Consider the following 20,286-nt stretch of genomic DNA (forward strand, 5'->3'; position numbering starts at 1 on the left):
GGAGGACATAATGTGATGCACGACATCTGTAGCCCTCTGAGTCTTGTGGAGCTGGGTTTCACACAATCATCTTTTTCAAAACCCATGCTGATTGTAGTAGATTTCTAGTCTCCAGAAAAGTCATTATACTCAAACATAATACGTGTTCCAAAATTCTACAACTGATCGACATTAGAGATATAGGTCTATAGTTCTGCACATCTGTACAACGTCCCTTCTTAAAAACGGGGATGACCTGTGCCCTTTTCCAATCCTTTGGAACGCTACGCTCTTCTAGAGACCTACGGTACACCGCTACAAGAAGGGGGGCAAGTTCCTTCGCGTACTCTGTGTAAAATCGAACTGGTATCCCATCAGGTCCAGCGGCCTTTTTTCTTTTGAGCGATTTTAATTGTTTCTCTATCCCTCTGTCGTCTATTTCGATATCTACCATTTTGTCATCTGTGCGACAATCTAAAGAGGGAACTACAGTGCAGTCTTCCTCTGTGAAACAGCTCTGGAAAAAGACGTTTAGTATTTTGGCCTTTAGTCTGTCATCCTCTGTTTCAGTACCATTTTGGTCACGGAGTGTCTGGACATTTTGTTTTGATCCACCTATCGCTTTGACATAATACCAAAATTTCTTAGGATTTTCTGCCAAGTGAAAGATCTTGCCGTAAACCCGAGAAAATCTTGGTCATTCATAAAATCACTAAGTAGCTTGAAGGTTTCTATCCAATTACTATTTAATTGGCAACAGATGACAGCAAAAGAGAAGCTGAAGTTTTAAATTTCACATTTAAGAAATCATTCATGCAGGCAGATTGTACAAACATACAGTCATTTGACTGTCACACAAACTCCTGCATGGACACAAAATTAGGCACCCTTGGCATAGAGAAGTAACTGAAAGAGTTGAAAACAAATAAGTCACTAAGTCCAGATGGAATCCCAATTTGGTTTTCCACAGGGTACTCTGCAGAACTGGCCCCTTACTTAGTTGCATTTATCATGAATCTCTCGCCCAATGCAGCGTCCCAAGTGAGTGGATAAGAATGCTGGTGACTCCTGTATATATGAAAGGTACAAGAATGGACCTGCATAATTACAGACCAATATCCTTAACATCAGTCTGCTGCAGAATTCTCTAACACATTCCAAGTTCGGATATAATAAATTTCCTTGAGACATAAAAATTTCTGTGCATAAAACAGCACAGATTTAGAAAGCATTGCTTATGCAAAACTCAGCTTCCCCTTTTCTCACTTGATACCTTAACAAACCACTGAGAGACGGCAATAGGCTGATTCCATACTCCTAGATTTCTCGAAAGCATCTGACATGGTGCCCCACAGTAGACTGTTAACAAAGGTATGAGCATACTGAATGGGTTCCCAGATATGAGAGTCGCACGAAGACTTCTTCAGTAACAGAACCCAGCACATTTCTCCCAACAGTGAGTGTTCATCAGAGATACGGGTATCGTCAGGAATATGCCAGCGAATTGTGATAGAAACGCTCTTATTCTCTGTATACATAAATAATATGGCAGACAGGGTGAAGAGCAATTTATGGCTTTTTGTTGGCGATGCTTTGGTGTACAAGAAGGTTTTATCCTTGAATGACTGTAGGGGGATACAAGGTGACTTAAACAGAATTTCTAGCTGGTGTGGTGAATGGCAGCTTGCTCTATATGTACAAAAATGTAAGTTAAAGATGATGAGTACAGAAAACAATCCCCTAATGTTTGAATATTGCATTAGTAGTGTGCAGTTTCAAACAGTCACATCAGTTAAATAGCTAAGCATAATGTGGTAACACAATATGAAATGGAATGAGCATCCCATGTTGATAGTCATGAAGACAAATGCTTGACTTTGCTTTGTGGGGAGAATTTTGGGAAAGTGTAGCTCATCTCTAAAGGAGATGGCATATAGAATCCTAGTGTGTTTTCAGGTCAAATTAAAGAAAGACATCGAAGCAATTCGGAGGGGGGCTGTTAGATTTGTTACCAGTAGGTTCAATCGGCAACCAAGTATTCCGGAAATGCCTTGTGAACTCAAATGGGAATCCCTGGAGGGAAGATGACGCTCTTTTCACAAGGCACTACCGCGAAAGTTTAGAGAACTGAGATCTGAGGCCAACTGCAGATCAATTCTATCACCACCAACGTATGTGTTGCATAAGGACCATGAAGATAAGAAAAATCAGTGTAAGGAGACCTATAAACAGTTGTTTTCACCTCGCTCTATTTATGAGTAGAACAGGAAAGGAAATGACTAGTAGTGCTACATGGAACCCTCCGTCATGTACCTTGGCTTGTTGAGTATGGATGTAGGACACTTCAAAAGAGTAATGTTTGTTGATGAAAAGTATGCTGATTAAGGGCTCGCCAAAACCTTACTAAACATGACCAAAAGATAGTTTACAAGCCTACAGCTAGTTCATAGCTAACAGTTCAAGCCTTAACTTCACAGAGACTCGCATCATGCAATTGATGTACAACAGAATTATACATTAATGGTCTACTAAAATAAATTGAGTGTAAAATTCGTTGGAGTCTAGCTGTATAAATAGTAAAAATACAACTGTAGAATCAAGAATCTTATTTTGGCACGTTTTGCTATTGGTAGTCTCTCTCATTTTGTTGGCCCAAAGACAGGAGGGTTGCCTACGATGAGGGCAACCAAATCTTAGATCGATGTACAACGAGTGTGTTAATGGCAAGGTGTGCGGCAATGATACGATGTCAGAGATAATTGTGTGATCTGATGAGGCACTATTTTTCAACTCAGTGCTAAGTAATCACCACAATCGCATCTACTGGGCTGCCGCGTATCTGCATGCCAATGTGGACAAAGCCGCGAATGGACCACAAGTAAATGTGTGGAGTGGTGATCTTATTGGGGATTTTGGGTTTGATTAGATCTATCTTCTCTGATGGAAAAGTTACAATGAAGTTTACCCAATGAAGCTAAAGACATCCATTGTACCTGCCATCTGTGAACTATATGGGAATGAAAGGTTTTACTTTCAACATTATGCCCCATCCCACTATTTTGAACATGTCCGGGAGTACCCCAACAAAAATATAACCACACGATGGATAGACCAAAGAGGTACTGTTGAGTATCCACCATGTTCTCCAGACTCAACATCTCGAGCCTTTTTAACTACAGAGAACACCAAAAGATGCCGCTTATGGCCAAAACTCATGAAAATTGGATGAACATCAAGACTGCAGCAAACATTCCTGAGCAGCTACCCATCTAGACACATTGAAGTCAATTTTGAAATTATTAGCAATTTAACAGTGCATACACTTTGTGGGGCACTCTCTATGTTGTGTACAGTAGATAACTACATAACTGCAAAGTGTTCTGGAATTCTTACACCCTATTCCTTAATGGTTTTTGTTACTGATAAAAATCAGTTCTGGCTTAACTGTAATGCACACAGTCACAATACAACATACAAAAATAATTTTAAGTAGGCTTTGTCTTCTTCTTACGGTTCAAAGTGAAACTATTTATTTTTTTGAATGATTTAATTATGCTTTCAGCTGCCATTATCTTTAAAAGTGAAACTATTTATTTTTTTGAATGATTTCCTTATGCTTTCAGCTGCCATTATCTTTATTCCATGTGCAATTATACAATTTTTATCTCAGACTATTTTCAAGCATTTTATAGACAATTCTTTAGTGATATATTACAGTACATATGTCCTTGCTCCCATGCCTGCATGTAACTGTCACAAAATAAGTTAAAAAAGGTTTTTAGCTATTTCAGGAGTATGTTACTTTTGAGCCCGAGCTCATAAAACAATGAAAAACTTTTTCTAATTTATTTTGTGACAATTTCACACAGTCATAGGGGCAAGGATGTTCATGGCATAATAGACCACTAAAGAATCATCCATAAAATGGTTCACGGTGAAAACTCAATGACTGCACATGGAATAGAGAGAATGGCAGTTGAAGGCATCATGAAATCATTCAAAAAATTCACTGCAGCTGCAGACCCTATCCCAATGAAAATTATGAAGCTACTTACTTTGGTGCCATGGTCTTCCAACAACAAAAAATTGGGAATCCAAACTAATTCAAAGGAAAATTAGAAATTTACCTCATCCGCAATTCCTACGAATGTACTGAAGGACTGAAATTTACTGTTGGCTACATGGCAAGCAGCCACATTCATCGTAAAACTACTTCATGAGTAGTAATACAGTGTAAACAGGCATGTGGTGTTATAGTTGTGGCTATGTTTTTATGGTAATACTATATTCTTGTGAATATTACACTACCAGTATGAAACAAATAGCAGTTATATTAAATAACTAAGGAAGCAACAGTGCAGATTTGCTAGGTTGCATTACGATGGTGTAAGTATTACTTAGTAGTAGTAGAGAGTGAGTCTGCTTTTAATACAGTGTACAGATTAAGTTCCTGAAATTTACAGTTCTATCTTTAAGGTCTGTCTTGACTAACTCCACACCCCTGTGATGGAGAATATAATTGTAGCAGAATGGAACAATGACATACACTTAGTTTGCTTCTATATTATTTTCTGGACTGCAGATTGTGGTGACAGACTGATTTGCAGAATAGTCTAAGATCTACATCTGTCGCTACCTCCACATAGATAGATGGCAAACCACTCTAGCGATGGCAGAGCCACATACTAGTTCCAAATGAGTATGGAGTGCGGGAAGAGTAACTGTTTAAGTACCCCTCTCTCTCTCTCTCTCTCTCTCTCTCTCTCTCTCTCTCTCTCTCTCTCTCTCTCTCTCTGTGTCTGTGTGTGTGTGTGTGTGTGTGTGTGTGTGTGTGTGTGTGTGTGTCCACCTTATTTCAAGAGCTGACTGAATATTTGTGCAGCTTTTTCAGATAGTGTTCATTACAGATAGCTGCATCATCTGCTAAAAGTATGACATCACTATTGCCTGCCACAAAATTAATATACAAGATACCGTATTTACTCGAATCTAAGCCGCACCTGAAATTTGAGACTCGAAATTCATGGGGAGAGAAAAGTTTTAAGCCGCATCTCCAAATCGAAACAAAGTTGGTCCACTGTAATATGAGACAATTTAGTTCAAATGAATGACGATACAGCTACAGTAGCTTGGTTCGAGTCGTAAGCTTAGCAGTTAAGCTTTACCAGGTAGCCATTGCTATGCGTCAGACGCTCCGTCCGTATTTATACGGGTACCCTTCCTTTTTCACGTGCTTCGTCTGGTTTGAATAGATTGCTTATTTTTCTTTGATCTGATAAGCTCCGTTTTCTTTGTTATATGTGTTTACGTCACTCTAAGCTGAAAATGCATTACTGTATTGTGTCATGCACTGTCGCATTCTGGTAGTGCGTGTTTACGGCCTGTCGCCGCTCACGGCATGGCTTGCTTTTGTGAGCGCTACCGCCGCTTACAATTAAAAAAAAAGAGAGAGGAATCGTCTCATTAGCCAAACAATGGCAAGAGACTGCTATTTGTTGTTACTTACACTGCTGCTTTCTTTGATAACGATCAACAAGAACCAAATAACAGACTGTGTATGATAGATGATGTTCTGATCGAGAGTTTAGCGAAAATTTTTCTCTGTTTGAAAATCTTTGCAGGCGCCTCTTTAGTACATTACATTCTGCACAGAAATTAGAGTCATCTTAGATTTAAAACTCTAGTCAATTGCCATGCTTCATTTCTGACTGTATCACTATTAGGCTTAAGAATAATACGAATATGAACATGACATGATATGTATATTCTTCCGCGCTTGCTGTTGTCTCACTCTAGTTTTGTAGTTTATTAGGCGGACAGGATTTAAATAAGATAGCAGCAAACACGAAACAATACATGGCAAAATGTTTATATTCGTATTATTCTTATGGTGAAGAGAATACTGCATGTGATTCACAATTCATAAAAGTTCCTATTAGCAACCATCTCTTCTCACAAGTAGGAAAAAATTCAGAATGTAGAGTTGGCCATATCGACAAACATCCCAAACAGGCTTGCCAGTCGGAATTTCGTAGCACATTGAAATGCTCCTACATTCGAAGATGAACAATACGGAATTTGTATTTACTTCGTTGGATAATGTATGAAAATGCAGTGGTCGAAACTCGTGGTGGAGAAAAAAGCTCGTCTTTTACCTTTTATTTAAATTTATTTGCTGACGCAGAGGTTTTGGTGCCAGTATTTATCTTTGGTGTGCCTTTAAAGCATGACTGTGTAGCGCTACATATATTCGACGGCAGAAGTTAGTTGTGGTGGCACCCACCAACATTTTTCAGAACTTCCCCTTGCTGTGCACTCGATTCTAAGCCGCAGGCGGTTTTTTGGATTACAATAACTGGGAAAAAAGTGAGGCATAGATTCGAGTAAATACGGTACACAAGGATTTCAACACACTTCCCTATATCACATCTGGTCTTACAGCTACATCTGTCAATGGGTCTCCATCCAAGAAAACACACTGCACCCTCTATATCAAGAAATCCCCAGTCACAAATTTCGTTCGATACCCCTTATGATTGTACTTTTGATAATAAGCATTGGTGTGGCATTGAATCAATGCTTTCTGGAAGTCTAACATCGACCAGGTTGACCTGACCGAGGCGTTTCAGGATAACAAGTGAAAATAGCTGAACTTGATTTTGCATGATTGATGTTTGTGGAATCTGAGCTGTTTGTCACAGAGATGGTCATTTGTTTGAGATACCACATGTTGTCTGAGGTCAGAATATGTTCTAGGATTCTACAACAGATGGACATCAAAGAGATTGGATGTTAGTACTGTGGTGGTTCACTTCTGCTACCATTCTTGTAGACAGGTGCAATTTGTGCTTCCTTCCAATCGGCACAGTATTTCATTCAAGTGATGTTATACATTATGGTTAAAATGGGGACTAACTCTGCTGCAAATCTGTACAGAATCTGATATGATCCAGAAGCATTGTTTAACGTTAGTGATTTCAGCTGTTTCTCATATACATGTATCATTCATCTTTGCAGTGATGCAAGACATGAACGGGGGCAGTCCTTGGTATCTTCATCAGTAAAGGAATATCTGGAAAGAGTGTTCAGCATTTGTGTTTTTGCAACACTGGTGCTCAGTTTTGGATCCTGTGTCATCCTTGAGTGTCTGGGCACTTACATTTGTGCCAGTGACATCTTTTACAAATGACCAGAATTTCTCTATGTTATATGTGAGATTATTTAATAGTATTCTTCTGCAGTAGTAATCAGAGACTTCACTCATTGCCCTCGTAACAACAAAACATGTTACATTCAGCATCTCTCTCTCTATAGCCCTATGCTTTGCTTCATAGTCATTGTGCAGAATTTGCTATTACTTTAAAAGTTTCTTTGCAATGACTTATACATGGAAGGTCAAACCAACTATCATGAACAGTTCTACTAGGAACATATCAGTCAATGTTAGAGTGGAAGTGATGAGTTTGGTTGCAAGTTTGCAAATCTACATAATGTGATATCATGAGAATAAATATAATTCTTGCTTTGTGTGTATTTTACACAATTAGATTTCAGTGATAAGCATCAGATATGTTGGTGAATGTTAATATCACTTCTTCTTCAAAAGTTCTAATTTCTTTTCTAATAAACATTACTTACACAAGGACTTTTTTGCCTTAAGAGAAATACTTGCTTTTCTTTCCACTATAATTTTAAAAACAGAATGTGTGATGCTAATAGTTAAGAGATATAAAGCAGTGGAATGAAAATGAAACAAGTGCAGTGTTACCTATATTACTAAACAATAGCCGCACGGTCCTAGTTGCAGGTTGCCTATCTAACAGCTTCCAGGGGCATCAAATTTGATTTTCAATATTTCATAAAATTTAAAATTCTGCTGTAATATAACTGTTCCAATGTCCAACCTTACATTAAAGGTTTAACACGAAAAGTCAAGTATTACAGGTATAAACTGTGTCTGTGTCTTGGCGCCGTCTCATGCAGTGTTTAAGAATAAGAGCACTTAGGGATTTATAACAAACTTTACACATGACTTCAAATCTTTTTGAAACTTTTATCCTCCCTGACACTACTCACAAAATAACGAAAGGAACAAAGTTCACGGCTTACTATGATTTCACTGTATATGGAGTAAAATTTCAGCATCAGTCACGACATTTAATTTGAATGTCACTGCAAAATTACAACATCACTGTACAGCACATAATTCAGGTGGCATGGCGTGGTGTACAAGGTTCTTTGATATTTTAAGGAATCGAGGGTAACAGTCCGCTGTTTGTTTCTTTCTAACAGAAAGCACTTATGCAACTGCTGCACATGTACTTTAAACATGACTCCCTTGTAACCAAAAATAGAGAAAATGAAAAGCACATATACCAAAGTTTACCATTATCTTATAAAATAGATTAAGGAAAGGCAAACCTACATCTGTAGCATATGTAGACTTAGAGAAATCTTTTGACAATGTTGACTGGAATACTCTCTTTCAAATTATGAAGGTGGCGGGGGTAAAATACAGGGAACGAAAGGTTATTTCCAATTTGTACAGAAACCAGATGGCAGTTATAAGAGTCGAGGGGCATGAAAGGGAAGCAGTGGTTGGGAAGGGAGTGAGAAAGGGTTGTAGCCTATCCCCGATGTTATTCAATCTGTATATTGAGCAAGCAGTAAAGGAAACAAAAGAAAAGTTCGGAGTAGGAATTAAAATCCATGGAGAAGAAACAAAACCTTTGAGGTTCGCTGATGACCTTGTAATTCTGTCAGAGACAGCAAAGGACCTGGAAGAGCAGCTAAACGGAATGGACAGTGTCTTGAAAGGAGGATATTAGATGAACATCAACAAAAGCAAAACAAGGATAATGGAATGTAGCTCAATGAAATCGGGTGATGCTGAGGGAATTAGGTTAGGAAATCAGATGCTTAAAGTAGTAAATGCTTTTTGCTATTTGGGGAGCAAAATAACTCGTGATGGTCAAAGTAGAGAGGATATAAAATGTAGACTGGCGTTGGCAAGGAAAACGTTTATGAAGAAGAGAAGTTTTGTAACATCAAGTATAGATTTAAGTGTCAGTCATTTCTATGGACGATAAATAGTTTAGACAAGAAGAGAATAGAAGCTTTCGAAATGTGGTGCTACAGAAGAATGCTGAAGGTTGATGGGTAGATCACATAACTAATGAGGAGGTATTGAATAGAATTGGGGAGAAGAGAAATTTGTGGCACAACCTGATTAGAAGAAGGGATCGCTTGGTAGGACATATTCTGAGGCATTAAGGGATCACCAATTTAGTATTGGAGGGCAGTGCGGAGGGTAAAAATCGTAGAGGGAGACCAAGAGATGAATACACTAAACAGATTCAGAAGGATGTAGGTTGCAGTAGGCACTGGGAGATGAAGAAGCTTGCACAGGATAGAGTAGCATGGAGAGCTGCATCAAACCAGTCTCTGGACTGAAGACCACGACCACAACAACACCACCACCAACAACAACAACAACCATTAATTATTATGTTAGAGGTAATTTCCCAATAAGAACAAATTTATTGCAAGCAATAAACTAATCATTGACATAGTAGGCATTTTATCTGCATGTTTACTACATTTCAAACAATGGAAAGTTCAGGATGGAATAACAATCATATGGAAAGGATATCCACACAGAAGAGGCAGTAAGTCACATACAGGAACAATGAAAAAGAATTCTATAAATTTTTCAACTTCCAGATAAAGTCTTTCTCCAAAAGTAGAAAAAACACACGCACAAGCTCAAAGGTGCGTGCATGGTGGTGGTGGTGGTGGTGGTGGTGGTAAGGTGCGTGTGTGTGGAGGAGGACTTTGTCTGAAAGCTGAAATACAAGGGTCGGCCACAAAGTAGGTTCCGTTTCTATTTCTATCCGTTGCAGCACTACTATCACAGTTCCGAGCACGTGCAGCAGTTACTCTGACTCAATGAGAAGACACGTACACCATTTTCAGATCGCTGCTGCCGAAGTGTGCTTTGTAGTGGTTCTTTATATCATCAGCCGTAACTGAAAATGCCGCCGTGTGTGAAATCAGATCTGTGATTCCTTTTCTATATGCAAAGAAAGTTAAACCAAAGGAAATTCATCGGCAAATCCGCGAGGTTTACGCACAAAATGCTATGAGTGTTTCACTGGCTAGAAGATGGGTCAGACTGTTCAATAAAGGATGTGATCAAGTGCACAATGAAGAATGAAGTGGATACGCGTCTGTGGTTACTGATGAACTGGTTCACACAATTGAAGAGAAGATTAAGCAAAACCGTAAGTTTACACTTAGTGCCCTTGCAAAGGAAGTTCCGCAAATCTCACAATCATTAATTCATTGAAAAACTGAAATTTCGAAAACTCTGTTCACATTGATTACTCAAAATTCTTACTGAACAACACAAAAAACAACGGATGGGCAGTGCACTTCAGTTTTTGACGCACTAGAATGGAGAAGGCGATGATTTTCTTTCTCGGATACTCGGGGGGGGGGGGGGGGGGGGGGGGGGCGAAACTTGGGTATTGTACGACACCCCTAAAACAAAACGGCTATCAATGGAGTGGAGGCACACTTCATCCCCAATGAAGGTTAAGCCTAAGCAAATCTTGACACCTCGAAAAGTCATGTGCACTGTTTTTTGGGACAGAAAAGGCATTTTGCTGCTTTTACCATGAGGTCAAACAATCAACGCATGTGGTTACTGCGAGACCATTAAGAAATTGCACCACACAACACAGAACAAGCACCGAGGATTACTGTCAAAAGGTGGTGTTTTTTTCCACGATAATGCCCGACCTCACACGGCGAATGTGACCAAACAACTCTTACGAGAATTTCACTGTGACACATCTGATCACACTCTGTACAGCCTAGACCTCGCTCCTAGCAACTTTCATCTCTTCTTACACCTAAAATCTGTCCTTGGTGGTCAACACTTCAACGATGATGAAGAGCTGCAAGAATGTGCTACCACATGGTTGAATACACAGGCAGCAACCTTCTAATGAAGAAGGCATACAAAAACTTGTGCCACGCTATGACAAGTGCCTACAAAATTTTGGAAGCTATGTAGAAAAGTAGTTTATCAGTTGTAGATTTTTGTACAATAAATATTTTTTTCTGTATCTGTACATGTTTGTTTTATATAACCAAAGGGAACTTACTTTGTGGACGACCCTTGTATTTCTAGTATTCTTTTTCATTGTGCTTACCTGTGACTTAATGCCTCCTCTATGCCATCTCAAGTAGAGGTGAGTAGCAATATATCCTTTCTACATAATTGTCGTTATTCCATCCTGGACTTTCCATTGTTTGAAATGTAGTAAACACACAGATAAAATGCATGCTGTATCAATGACGAGTTTATGATATACAAACATTTTTTATTGTTTGTTTTGTTCTCTTTGTTTAAGTTACTCTCAAGAATAGAACAGGCAGTGGAAGGAAGGCACAAAAAGAGAGACATGCAATGAATGAAATTGCATTACTTTCATGTTCCATGGACCATTTGCACAGTAAATCATGATGAAGTGGAATGAGTCATTTTATATTCACATCAGAAACTTTTTTTGTAAATATGGCTGCATACTGATTATTTATAGGTGTTTATTTCATTTTTATTTTAATGACATAAAAGTGTGTCAGTAATATCTACCCACACCTCTTACACATTAAAATAATAGAAATTCTTTTATGGAATACGAGGAGTTGTCAAGGAGAAACTTTTTCAGCTTGTTTTCAAATTCTCCATCTGTCACACATTTTACATCACTGGATAAGTGATAAAAAGTTTTCGGCTTCACCACTGAACACTCCTGTTGTGCTACAGACAACTGTATTTTCCCTTCTTGTATTGTAATTATGTACATCATTGTTCCTTTTCAACTGCAGTGGGTTATTTACAACAAACTTCGTAAGGCAATAAATGTACTGTGAAGCAGTAGTAAAAATGCTTAAACACCTCAAACAAATGCCTTCAAGATGACTGTGTGTGAGCACCACATGCCAGTCTTACAACACATTTTTGGGCGAGGCAGAATTCCTATTTAAACATGAATTACCCCAGAACAATATTCCATATGAAATTATTGAATGAAAACATGCAAAATATTTCAACTTACTGATTTCTCTCTCGCCAAGTTCTGAAGCCATGAAGGCCCAATGGTACAGACAGGCCGCCGCGTCATCCTCAGCCCAAAGATGTCACTGGATGCGTATATGGAGGCGCATGTGGTCAGCACACTGCTCTCCCGACCGTATGTCAGTTTCCAAGACCGGAGTCACTACTTCTCAATCAAGTAGCTCCTGTTTGCCTCAAAAGGGCTGAGTGCACCCCACTTGCCAGAATGGATGGTCACCCATCCATGTGCTAGCCCAGCCCAACAGCGCTCAACTTCGGTCATCTAACAGGAACCGGTGTTACCACTGCGGCAAGGCCATCGGCTTCCCTGAAGCCAAAATGATCACCATCCAACAGATTCTCAGTTTTCTTTTCCACTCATCTGTATATTGTTCACGTCAGCAACTTGGACATATGAGCTGTTAAGCTGATTGTGTGATAATCCTCCAACTTGTCAGCTTTTTTTGTCTTCAGAACATGGGGAATGATGTTTTTCGAATGTCTGATAGTATACAGCCACTCTCACAAAGTCTACATACCAAAGTGAATAGTTGTTTTGTTCCCACTTTCACCAATGATTTTAGAAATTCCAATTGAATAATATCCATCCCTTCTGCCTTATTTGATCTCACGTCTTCTAAAGTTCTTTTAAATTCTCATTCTAATATTGGAATCCCATCTTTTCCCTACTGACTCCTGTTTCCCCCCTCCCTATAGCATTGCCAGACACGTCCTTCCCCACATAGAGGCCTTCAATGTATTCTTTCCACCTACCCACTCCCTCATCTGCATTTAACAGAGGAATTCCAACTGAACTCTTGATGTTGCCGCCCTGGCTTTTAATTTCACCGAAGGTTGTTTTGACTTTTCTATATGCCAAGCCAGTCCTTCCGACATTCCTTTCTTTTTCAATTTCTTTATTTTTCCATTCAGCCATTCCACCTTAGCTTCCCTGCACTTCCTATTTATTTCATTCGTAAGTGAATTGTATTTCTGTATTCCTTAACTTCCTTAAACATTTCTGTACTTCCTTCTTTCATCAATCAATTGAGGTACCAACTTTTGTGATTGCCCTTCTTAGTGTGTCCATGCCTCTTCGCCTGAACTGCCTACTGAACTATTCATTATCACAATATCAACACCCTCTGAGAACTTCAAGCATATCTCATCATTCCTTAGTATTTCCATATCCCACTACTCAGCACATTAATTCTGCCTGACTTGTCTACTCACTATCATTACTAAATTGTGATTTGGGTCTCTATCTGCTCCTGGGTACACCTTACAATCCAATATCTTATATCAGAATCCCTTCTCGACCATGATGTCCCAACTGAAATCTTCCGTATCTCCAGGATTTTTACAAATATACATCCTCCTCTTGTGATTCCTGAACAGGATGTTCAGTATTACTGCCAGAAATTTATTAAAGAACTTTTTGTCTTTCTCCTCTCTCACTCCTACTACTAAGCCCATATTCCCCCTTAATCCTTCCTTCCAGTCCTCCTCCTATGATCGTATTCCAATGAATATTATATTTTCATCTCCCTTAATCTTCTCCATTGCCCATTCAATATCCTCATATAATTTCTTTACCTCTTCATCTTCAGCTTGCGACATTGGCATGCATACATGAACTACTGTAGTCGGTGTTGATCAGCTGTCGAATATGATGAGAACAACACTATCACTGAACTATTCTCAGTACCTACCTCTCTGCCCTAATTTCCCATTCATAATGAATCTTACTCCCACAATACAATTTTCTGCTGCTGCTGGTATTACCCTGTACTCATCTGACCATAAACCTTTGTCTTCTTTCCGATAAATTAAGTCTTAGCATTTCTCTTTTCAGTTTTTCTAGCTTCCCTACCATGTTCAAACTTTAACATTCCACGCACTGACTCTTAGAACTTTATCCTTTCCTTGGTTATTCAATCTTTTCTCATGGTGACCCCCTGCCCCCTCTGGCAGACCCTTCCCAGCGATCAAAATGGGGGACTAGTCTGGAATCTTTAGCCCATGGAGACATCGTCATGTCACTTTCTCAATTACAGGCCACATGTCCTACGGATACAAATTATTTGTCATTAATGCAGCAGTTTCCACTGCCTTTTTTATTCTCATGACTTAAATCACTGCTGATCCTTGCACCTTTTAAGGGCAGTTTCCCACCCCAAGTACAGGAGAGTGTCCTGAAACTCCATCCACTCCTCCACCCTCTTTCATAAGGCCATTGGCAGAAAGGTGGTGACTTATTGTGCTGTAAGTCTTCAGGCACCATTGCTAATGATTTTTACACAAAATTTAAGCAGTGGCGAGGTTTGAACCCGGGACCTAGGATGTTCTTAATTACTAGTCAAAGATGCTACCCAAAGACCATGGTAGCAACTGTGATTTAAGGAAAATATTATTGTTGCTCAGGTAAGATGGTACTCAACAATATATGACCACCTCAAGAGTTTTGGAAAATGATGTCAGTAGTGAGCAAATTGGTGTGAAAGTGTTTAAAAATATATCTGCACAGATTTTGGGTAAAATAAAATAATATTTTAATTATTTTTGTAATGTAAAAAGCTTCTGTATAACTTAATTTACATAATGTCATTTTGTAAAATGATCCAAGGTAAAATAAATAGCACTACTAACTGCACTGCTGGTCTTCAGATCACACAGGCTTTGATAGAAATAGCCATTTGTGTATCATGCAAGCACTGACCTGTAAGTGGTTCTTTCTTTCAGTGACAATTAATCTTGTCAGATACACAAGACGAAAGCAGTTGTGCTCTAGTACTTCTTAACACCATCTATGCAGAATATTTTGCATATTGATCTACATGTCATCATACATTGTGGGGCAATGGGCAACAATTTTTACAATATCAGAAATGTGGCCACTTCTATCTAATACGAGGATGCAGATAGTGTTTTCCTGATACTGAGTATGCTAGGTAAAATTTACTAGGGGAGGGAGAGGGAGAGGGAAGATAAATGTCCCACAATAACAAGTTGATTAGAAATAGTGCATTCGCTCTAATTGACATGAAGTTAAAAACTGGTGACAGTTTTTTCAAAGGAACCATTGTAGCATCCACCATAGGCATTTCAAGGAAACCATGGAAAAGGTACATCAAAAAGGACCAGGGGGATATGAACTCCTGTCCTGAAAGAGAATTCAGTGTTTTAATCACTGGGCCATTTGCTCAATCAGAATTTTCTGTTGTTTCTAGTGGAGTACTGTGTGAAAGTGTTGCGGATACACTGCTGTATAGGAATGCTATTCAGTTGTTTCACCTCTACAGTATCAAGCACTCCTGTGAAATGAAGCAGTACAGTAGAGCTGTATCGCCATACCGCTTCTAAAAACAATGGTGATTTTTTTTTAAATATTTATTGCCTGACAAGTGCATAAGCTGTTTCAACTGTACAAAATTTTCACCTTCAGATCAATATGCAGCAATGTGTTTTTAAGTCTTGAAGTCAATGCAGGATCCTCAATAAGACTAAAGCCACCATGCTGCACACTTATATTAAAATGGTTCTGTGGTTCGGTTGAAAGTGGTCTTATTAGAATACACTTGTGATTGTGCCATTATGCATGTATTTTTGTAAACAAATATTAGTCACAGGTCTCTTCATATGATTGTGATGTCAAATTTAATAAAATTGGGTATTTTGCCTGACTTTTATTCACTTTCAGATTCGGAATTAATGTTATTTTGACACGTCAATATTATAGGATGCTCTAATTTGCTTATCCACTAACACAACTGTTCTAACTGCCAAGTATCACATATCCACATTCAAATTATCAAGAGTAAATATCTTTTTTATTTGTCTTACATACTTGGCAGTTACAGAACAATGAGCATTATAGCAATACGCAGATTCTGGAGCGTTAGAGCACGACAAGATGAATATTTAATTTCCACAACACTAAAGAAAATTTTGCAATGGACATCATTGGCAGGTGTGGACTGGTGGCACAAGTTAACTCTACAAGCCACTATAAGCACATTCAATGTTGTTCAGAGAAATTTTCATTCATTTCAAACAATATTCACTGCCATTTGCAAAGAAATGACAATTAGGACAGATTATCTGTAGAATAAAACACAAAGTTTTTTAAGAAGAAGACGAAGAAGAAGAAGAAGAAGAAGAAGAAGAAGAAGTAGTAGTAGTAGTAGTAGTAGTAGTAACTTGGTAATGATCAGCTCCTCATATCTACTGGAGATAGCAGCAGCAGCAACAGCAGCAGCAGCAACAGCAGCAGCAGCTGCTGCTGCTGGTGTTGTTGCAGCAACATTCATAATCTAAGGTTAAATCAAACTAAATATAACATGAAAAGCTTAATGGTCACTGATTCTAGTAAATCATGCTGAAATTAAAATTATTTGTAAGTAAGGTTTTTTATTCAAGCTTTAGACAGTTACAACCTTATGTTCATGGAGACAATAACAGGAACTCTGGGTATCTCCACGACTACAACACATAGTAGTAAAAGAAATTCAGTCATAGCTTTACTTACCCATTGCCCACTCTGAGCCGTGGAGCAGTTGTGGCAGTCATGAAATGTTCACCATCTGGTGACCATAAGAGTAATGTTGTATCAGGGGCACTCATTTTTGTTATCAGCTTCTTTGCTTGTGTGTCCCAGATTTCTACATAGCCTTGCAAATTACCAAAGCCTCCCAGCAAAAGAAGTAGATAAAAGTCAAGGAATACATATGATAAAAAATACTATAATTTATATGCCGTTAATACACAGTTATAACATGATGACAGTTATGTAACTATTGAGTCACTACGCCCCTCCCCCTCCTCCTTGCAAAAGCACCATATGTCTTTTAACACCAAAATATTTGCTATAAAGAACTAACAGCAACTTATTAAATGCTACTGGCTACTGATTACCACAAGCAATTTTGGACAACTTCTAACAAAAAAACACAATCACTGCAAAACTGTAAGATACAGGGAAACATCAGTACATCTAGCAAATATGTTCCTAGTGACAGGCCACAAAAATAATAATGTGAATACTAACATGAGCAGTATGCACGGTTAACTGGTGTTATGCCTGGGAAACACATGCTGTTCACAGGCAAACAGCTGTAAGGACATTATTAACAAACTGACAATCTATCAGGTACATTATTTATGTACTTTTAAACTAAGAAATGACCATCCACTGTACCATTAAAACATGATAACTGACAAAATATGCAGTTTGTATGATATGTATGAACTTTACAAGAAGAAATTTATAGTTACATTACAAAGTATGCTATGAACTAAGCCAGGGTCAGCCGAGGCATGCGAAACTGCACATGTGCACAGTGTGCTGCAAGCGCATGGTCCGAAGTGTTGGCCTGCCTTAGCACTGCTCAGTCCTTCTTTAAACCATTCTGAACAGCATGATATTTGCTTTAGCCCTGCTATGTAACACTGTTTCTTCCAACATCTTATGCAGAATTTTTTGGCTGGTACACCTTTCTCCAGTTACATGGAATCTAGTTTTGGTGCTGTTTATCCATCACTACTTATTTGTGGAATAAAGGGAGTTCATAGGTTAAGTGGTTGTTTGCAAAAATAGAGGCTGTATAGTGATTTATAATCTCAAGTTTTAAAAATGTGTAGAAACCATAGAAGGATGAGAATTCTCAATGGTTATTTTGCAATCACATAATTGATGGGTACCACAAATTTGCAATAGAATGACATTACATCACCATGCATAAAGAAAGATTTAGTTGATGATGAAAGAGCAAAAAATTACAATAATCAACAGACTCATTGTGTTGTACATCAAGAAGTACTTCGTGCTAAATTAGCAGGCATGGAGCACGTGATGCAATTGGTGGTATGAATACTAAATTTTCTGAAGTCACATGTGCTAGTAGACTGTCAGTTGCAACTGTTGTTCATGCAATTGAACGAAAAGTGCGGAGACATTATATATTATTGCGAAGTACATCGGTTAAGTCAAGGGGCATGTTAGGAATGATTTTTCAATTTTAGGCCTACTATTGTTGAGTTTCTGAAAGAAAAAGGAAAGTAGGAAGGAAAAATTAGATAATCCAGAATGGATTGTAGACTTTACTACACACTGTGCATGGTAAAACACTGCAAGGTAAAAAAACATCCTATTCCTGATTTGGTCAGGATACATTGCGAAAGAAAATCACATTGTGGTAGGGCTAACTTCTAACCAAAAAGTTGTCCATTTCCCTGAGCTCACCGGCATTAAAGAAAACATGTATTCTGAAGAATTCATGGTGATCCATGTTGTCATGAAATATGAAGCCAGGCCACATGCAAGGACTCAGTGTTCCTTGCATTAAGTGTTGCCATCTAAATGTGGCACATTCACAGTTTTCCACTCTTTCTGATCAGATATAACAATAACATAATTTCCTAAGTGTTGGACATGGAAAATTTCATTTTCTGGAACAGATAAATGTACCTATTGGGAATATTATCTGAAATGGGTCACTACCCTATATTACATAATGCTCAAACATAAAATCTTATTTTTAATGAAACATTTTGTGTTATATTAAGCCACAATGAGATGAAAGAAATTGGTTAGACAGTTAAGAGGGAAGAAAAATTTAATTGTGATGGGGGATTTGCATACGATAGTAGTAAAGGAAAGAGAAGGACAAATAGGAGAATATTGACTGGAGGAAAGGAATGAAAGAGCAAGCCGCCCTGCAGAATTTTGCACAGACCATACGTTAATCATCACTAACACTTGGTTTACTGCTCATGAAAGAAGGCTGTATAAGTGGAAGACACGTGGAGACACCAGAAGGTTTCAGATTGATTATATAATGCTAAGACAGAGATTTTGGAACCAAATTATAAGACATTTCCATGAGCAGATGTACACTCCAACAACAATTCATTGGTTATGTATTGAAACTGAAGAAACTGCAAAAAGGTAGGAGGGAAGGAAGATTTTCGTTTAACACCCTGTCGACAGTGATCATTAGAGATGAAGCACAAGTTTGGAGTGTTAAAGGATGGGGAAGGAAACAAGCCATGCCCTTTAAAATGACCCATCCCAGCATTTGCCTGAAGTTATTTTGGCAAATCACGAAATCCCAAACCTCGGTGGCTGGAAACAGATTCAAACCATAGTCCTCCTGAATGCGGGTCCAGTGTGCAAGCCACTGTGCCATCTTGCAAGAAATGGGACCTGAATAGAGTGAAAGAACCAGAGATTGTAGAAAGTTTCAGAGTAAGCATTAGGTAATGACTGACAAGAAATGGGGAAAAGAATAGAGTAGAGGAAGAATGCGTAGCTTTTACAGATGAAACACTGAAGGCAGCAGAGGATGAAATAGGGCAAGAGGCAATGACCAGTATAAATCCCTGGATACCACAGGAGGTGTCGAATTTAACTGACAGAAGGAGAAAATATAAAAATGCACCAGATAAAGCAGGCGAAAGGGAATACAGGCATCTAAAAATAATTCTGGCCATACTCAAAAATAAAAAAAATAAAAAAATGTTGCTCATCCTATGAAGGATGAAGTATATAAAATGGCTCCACCTCTCAGCGATTTATGGGGAATAGTACTTATTTGCAGCAATTTACATGGAATTGAATTTAGCCTGTTGGACACTTAAAATTATTGTTACATCACAAACACTGCAGCACTGAGAATTCACAATATGTACTGAAATATTCCGAGTGGAACTCAGGCAGCTGGGCCCACAAAGACTTTTAGGTCTGTACTGCAACCTGTGTTCGAGTCATTCATCAGTCTTCCCATATCACATGAATGTCATCCAAAGTATTTTATCTTTCAAAAAAATATAGTGTTTTCATCAAAGCTACATTTTGGCTTGACAAAGTACCACACTTGATTTAAAGGTACAAATTTAGTGAAGTGCAATGTACGTTCACGACACTGATTTGTATTGTTTCTGTTAGAGCTCAGACAGGATACTTTATGAGATTACTTTTTTAACATTCTAAACAATATAAAATGTAAACTTACAAGGCCAGAAATGTCATAATTAGTAAAATGCTCCTGGCTATTATGCTGAGGTCGAACGGATCTCACCTTCAAAACCCAGTGTTTCGTCCCCATCTGAAGAGGACATTTTCATGGCGGATCGTAGCTTCTTTGAATGACCAATTCACACCCTGGCTCGCTACTGACTAC

At 38.4% G+C, this 20,286-nt stretch overlaps 1 protein-coding gene across 1 annotated transcript in view; it reads right to left on the reverse strand.

The window, feature by feature from the left end:
• Nucleotides 1–20,286, reverse strand: part of LOC124619407 (eukaryotic translation initiation factor 2A) — a 167,145-nt gene that overhangs the window by 48,307 nt on the left and 98,552 nt on the right. The window contains exon 9 of the mRNA XM_047145765.1: nucleotides 16,635–16,809. Within this exon, the coding sequence (XP_047001721.1) occupies nucleotides 16,635–16,809 (175 nt within the window). The remainder of the gene's footprint in view (nucleotides 1–16,634; nucleotides 16,810–20,286) is intronic.

The sequence above is a fragment of the Schistocerca americana genome, chromosome 6 (genome assembly GCF_021461395.2).
Source record: "Schistocerca americana isolate TAMUIC-IGC-003095 chromosome 6, iqSchAmer2.1, whole genome shotgun sequence".
In the NCBI taxonomy this organism is placed as follows: domain Eukaryota; kingdom Metazoa; phylum Arthropoda; class Insecta; order Orthoptera; family Acrididae; genus Schistocerca; species Schistocerca americana.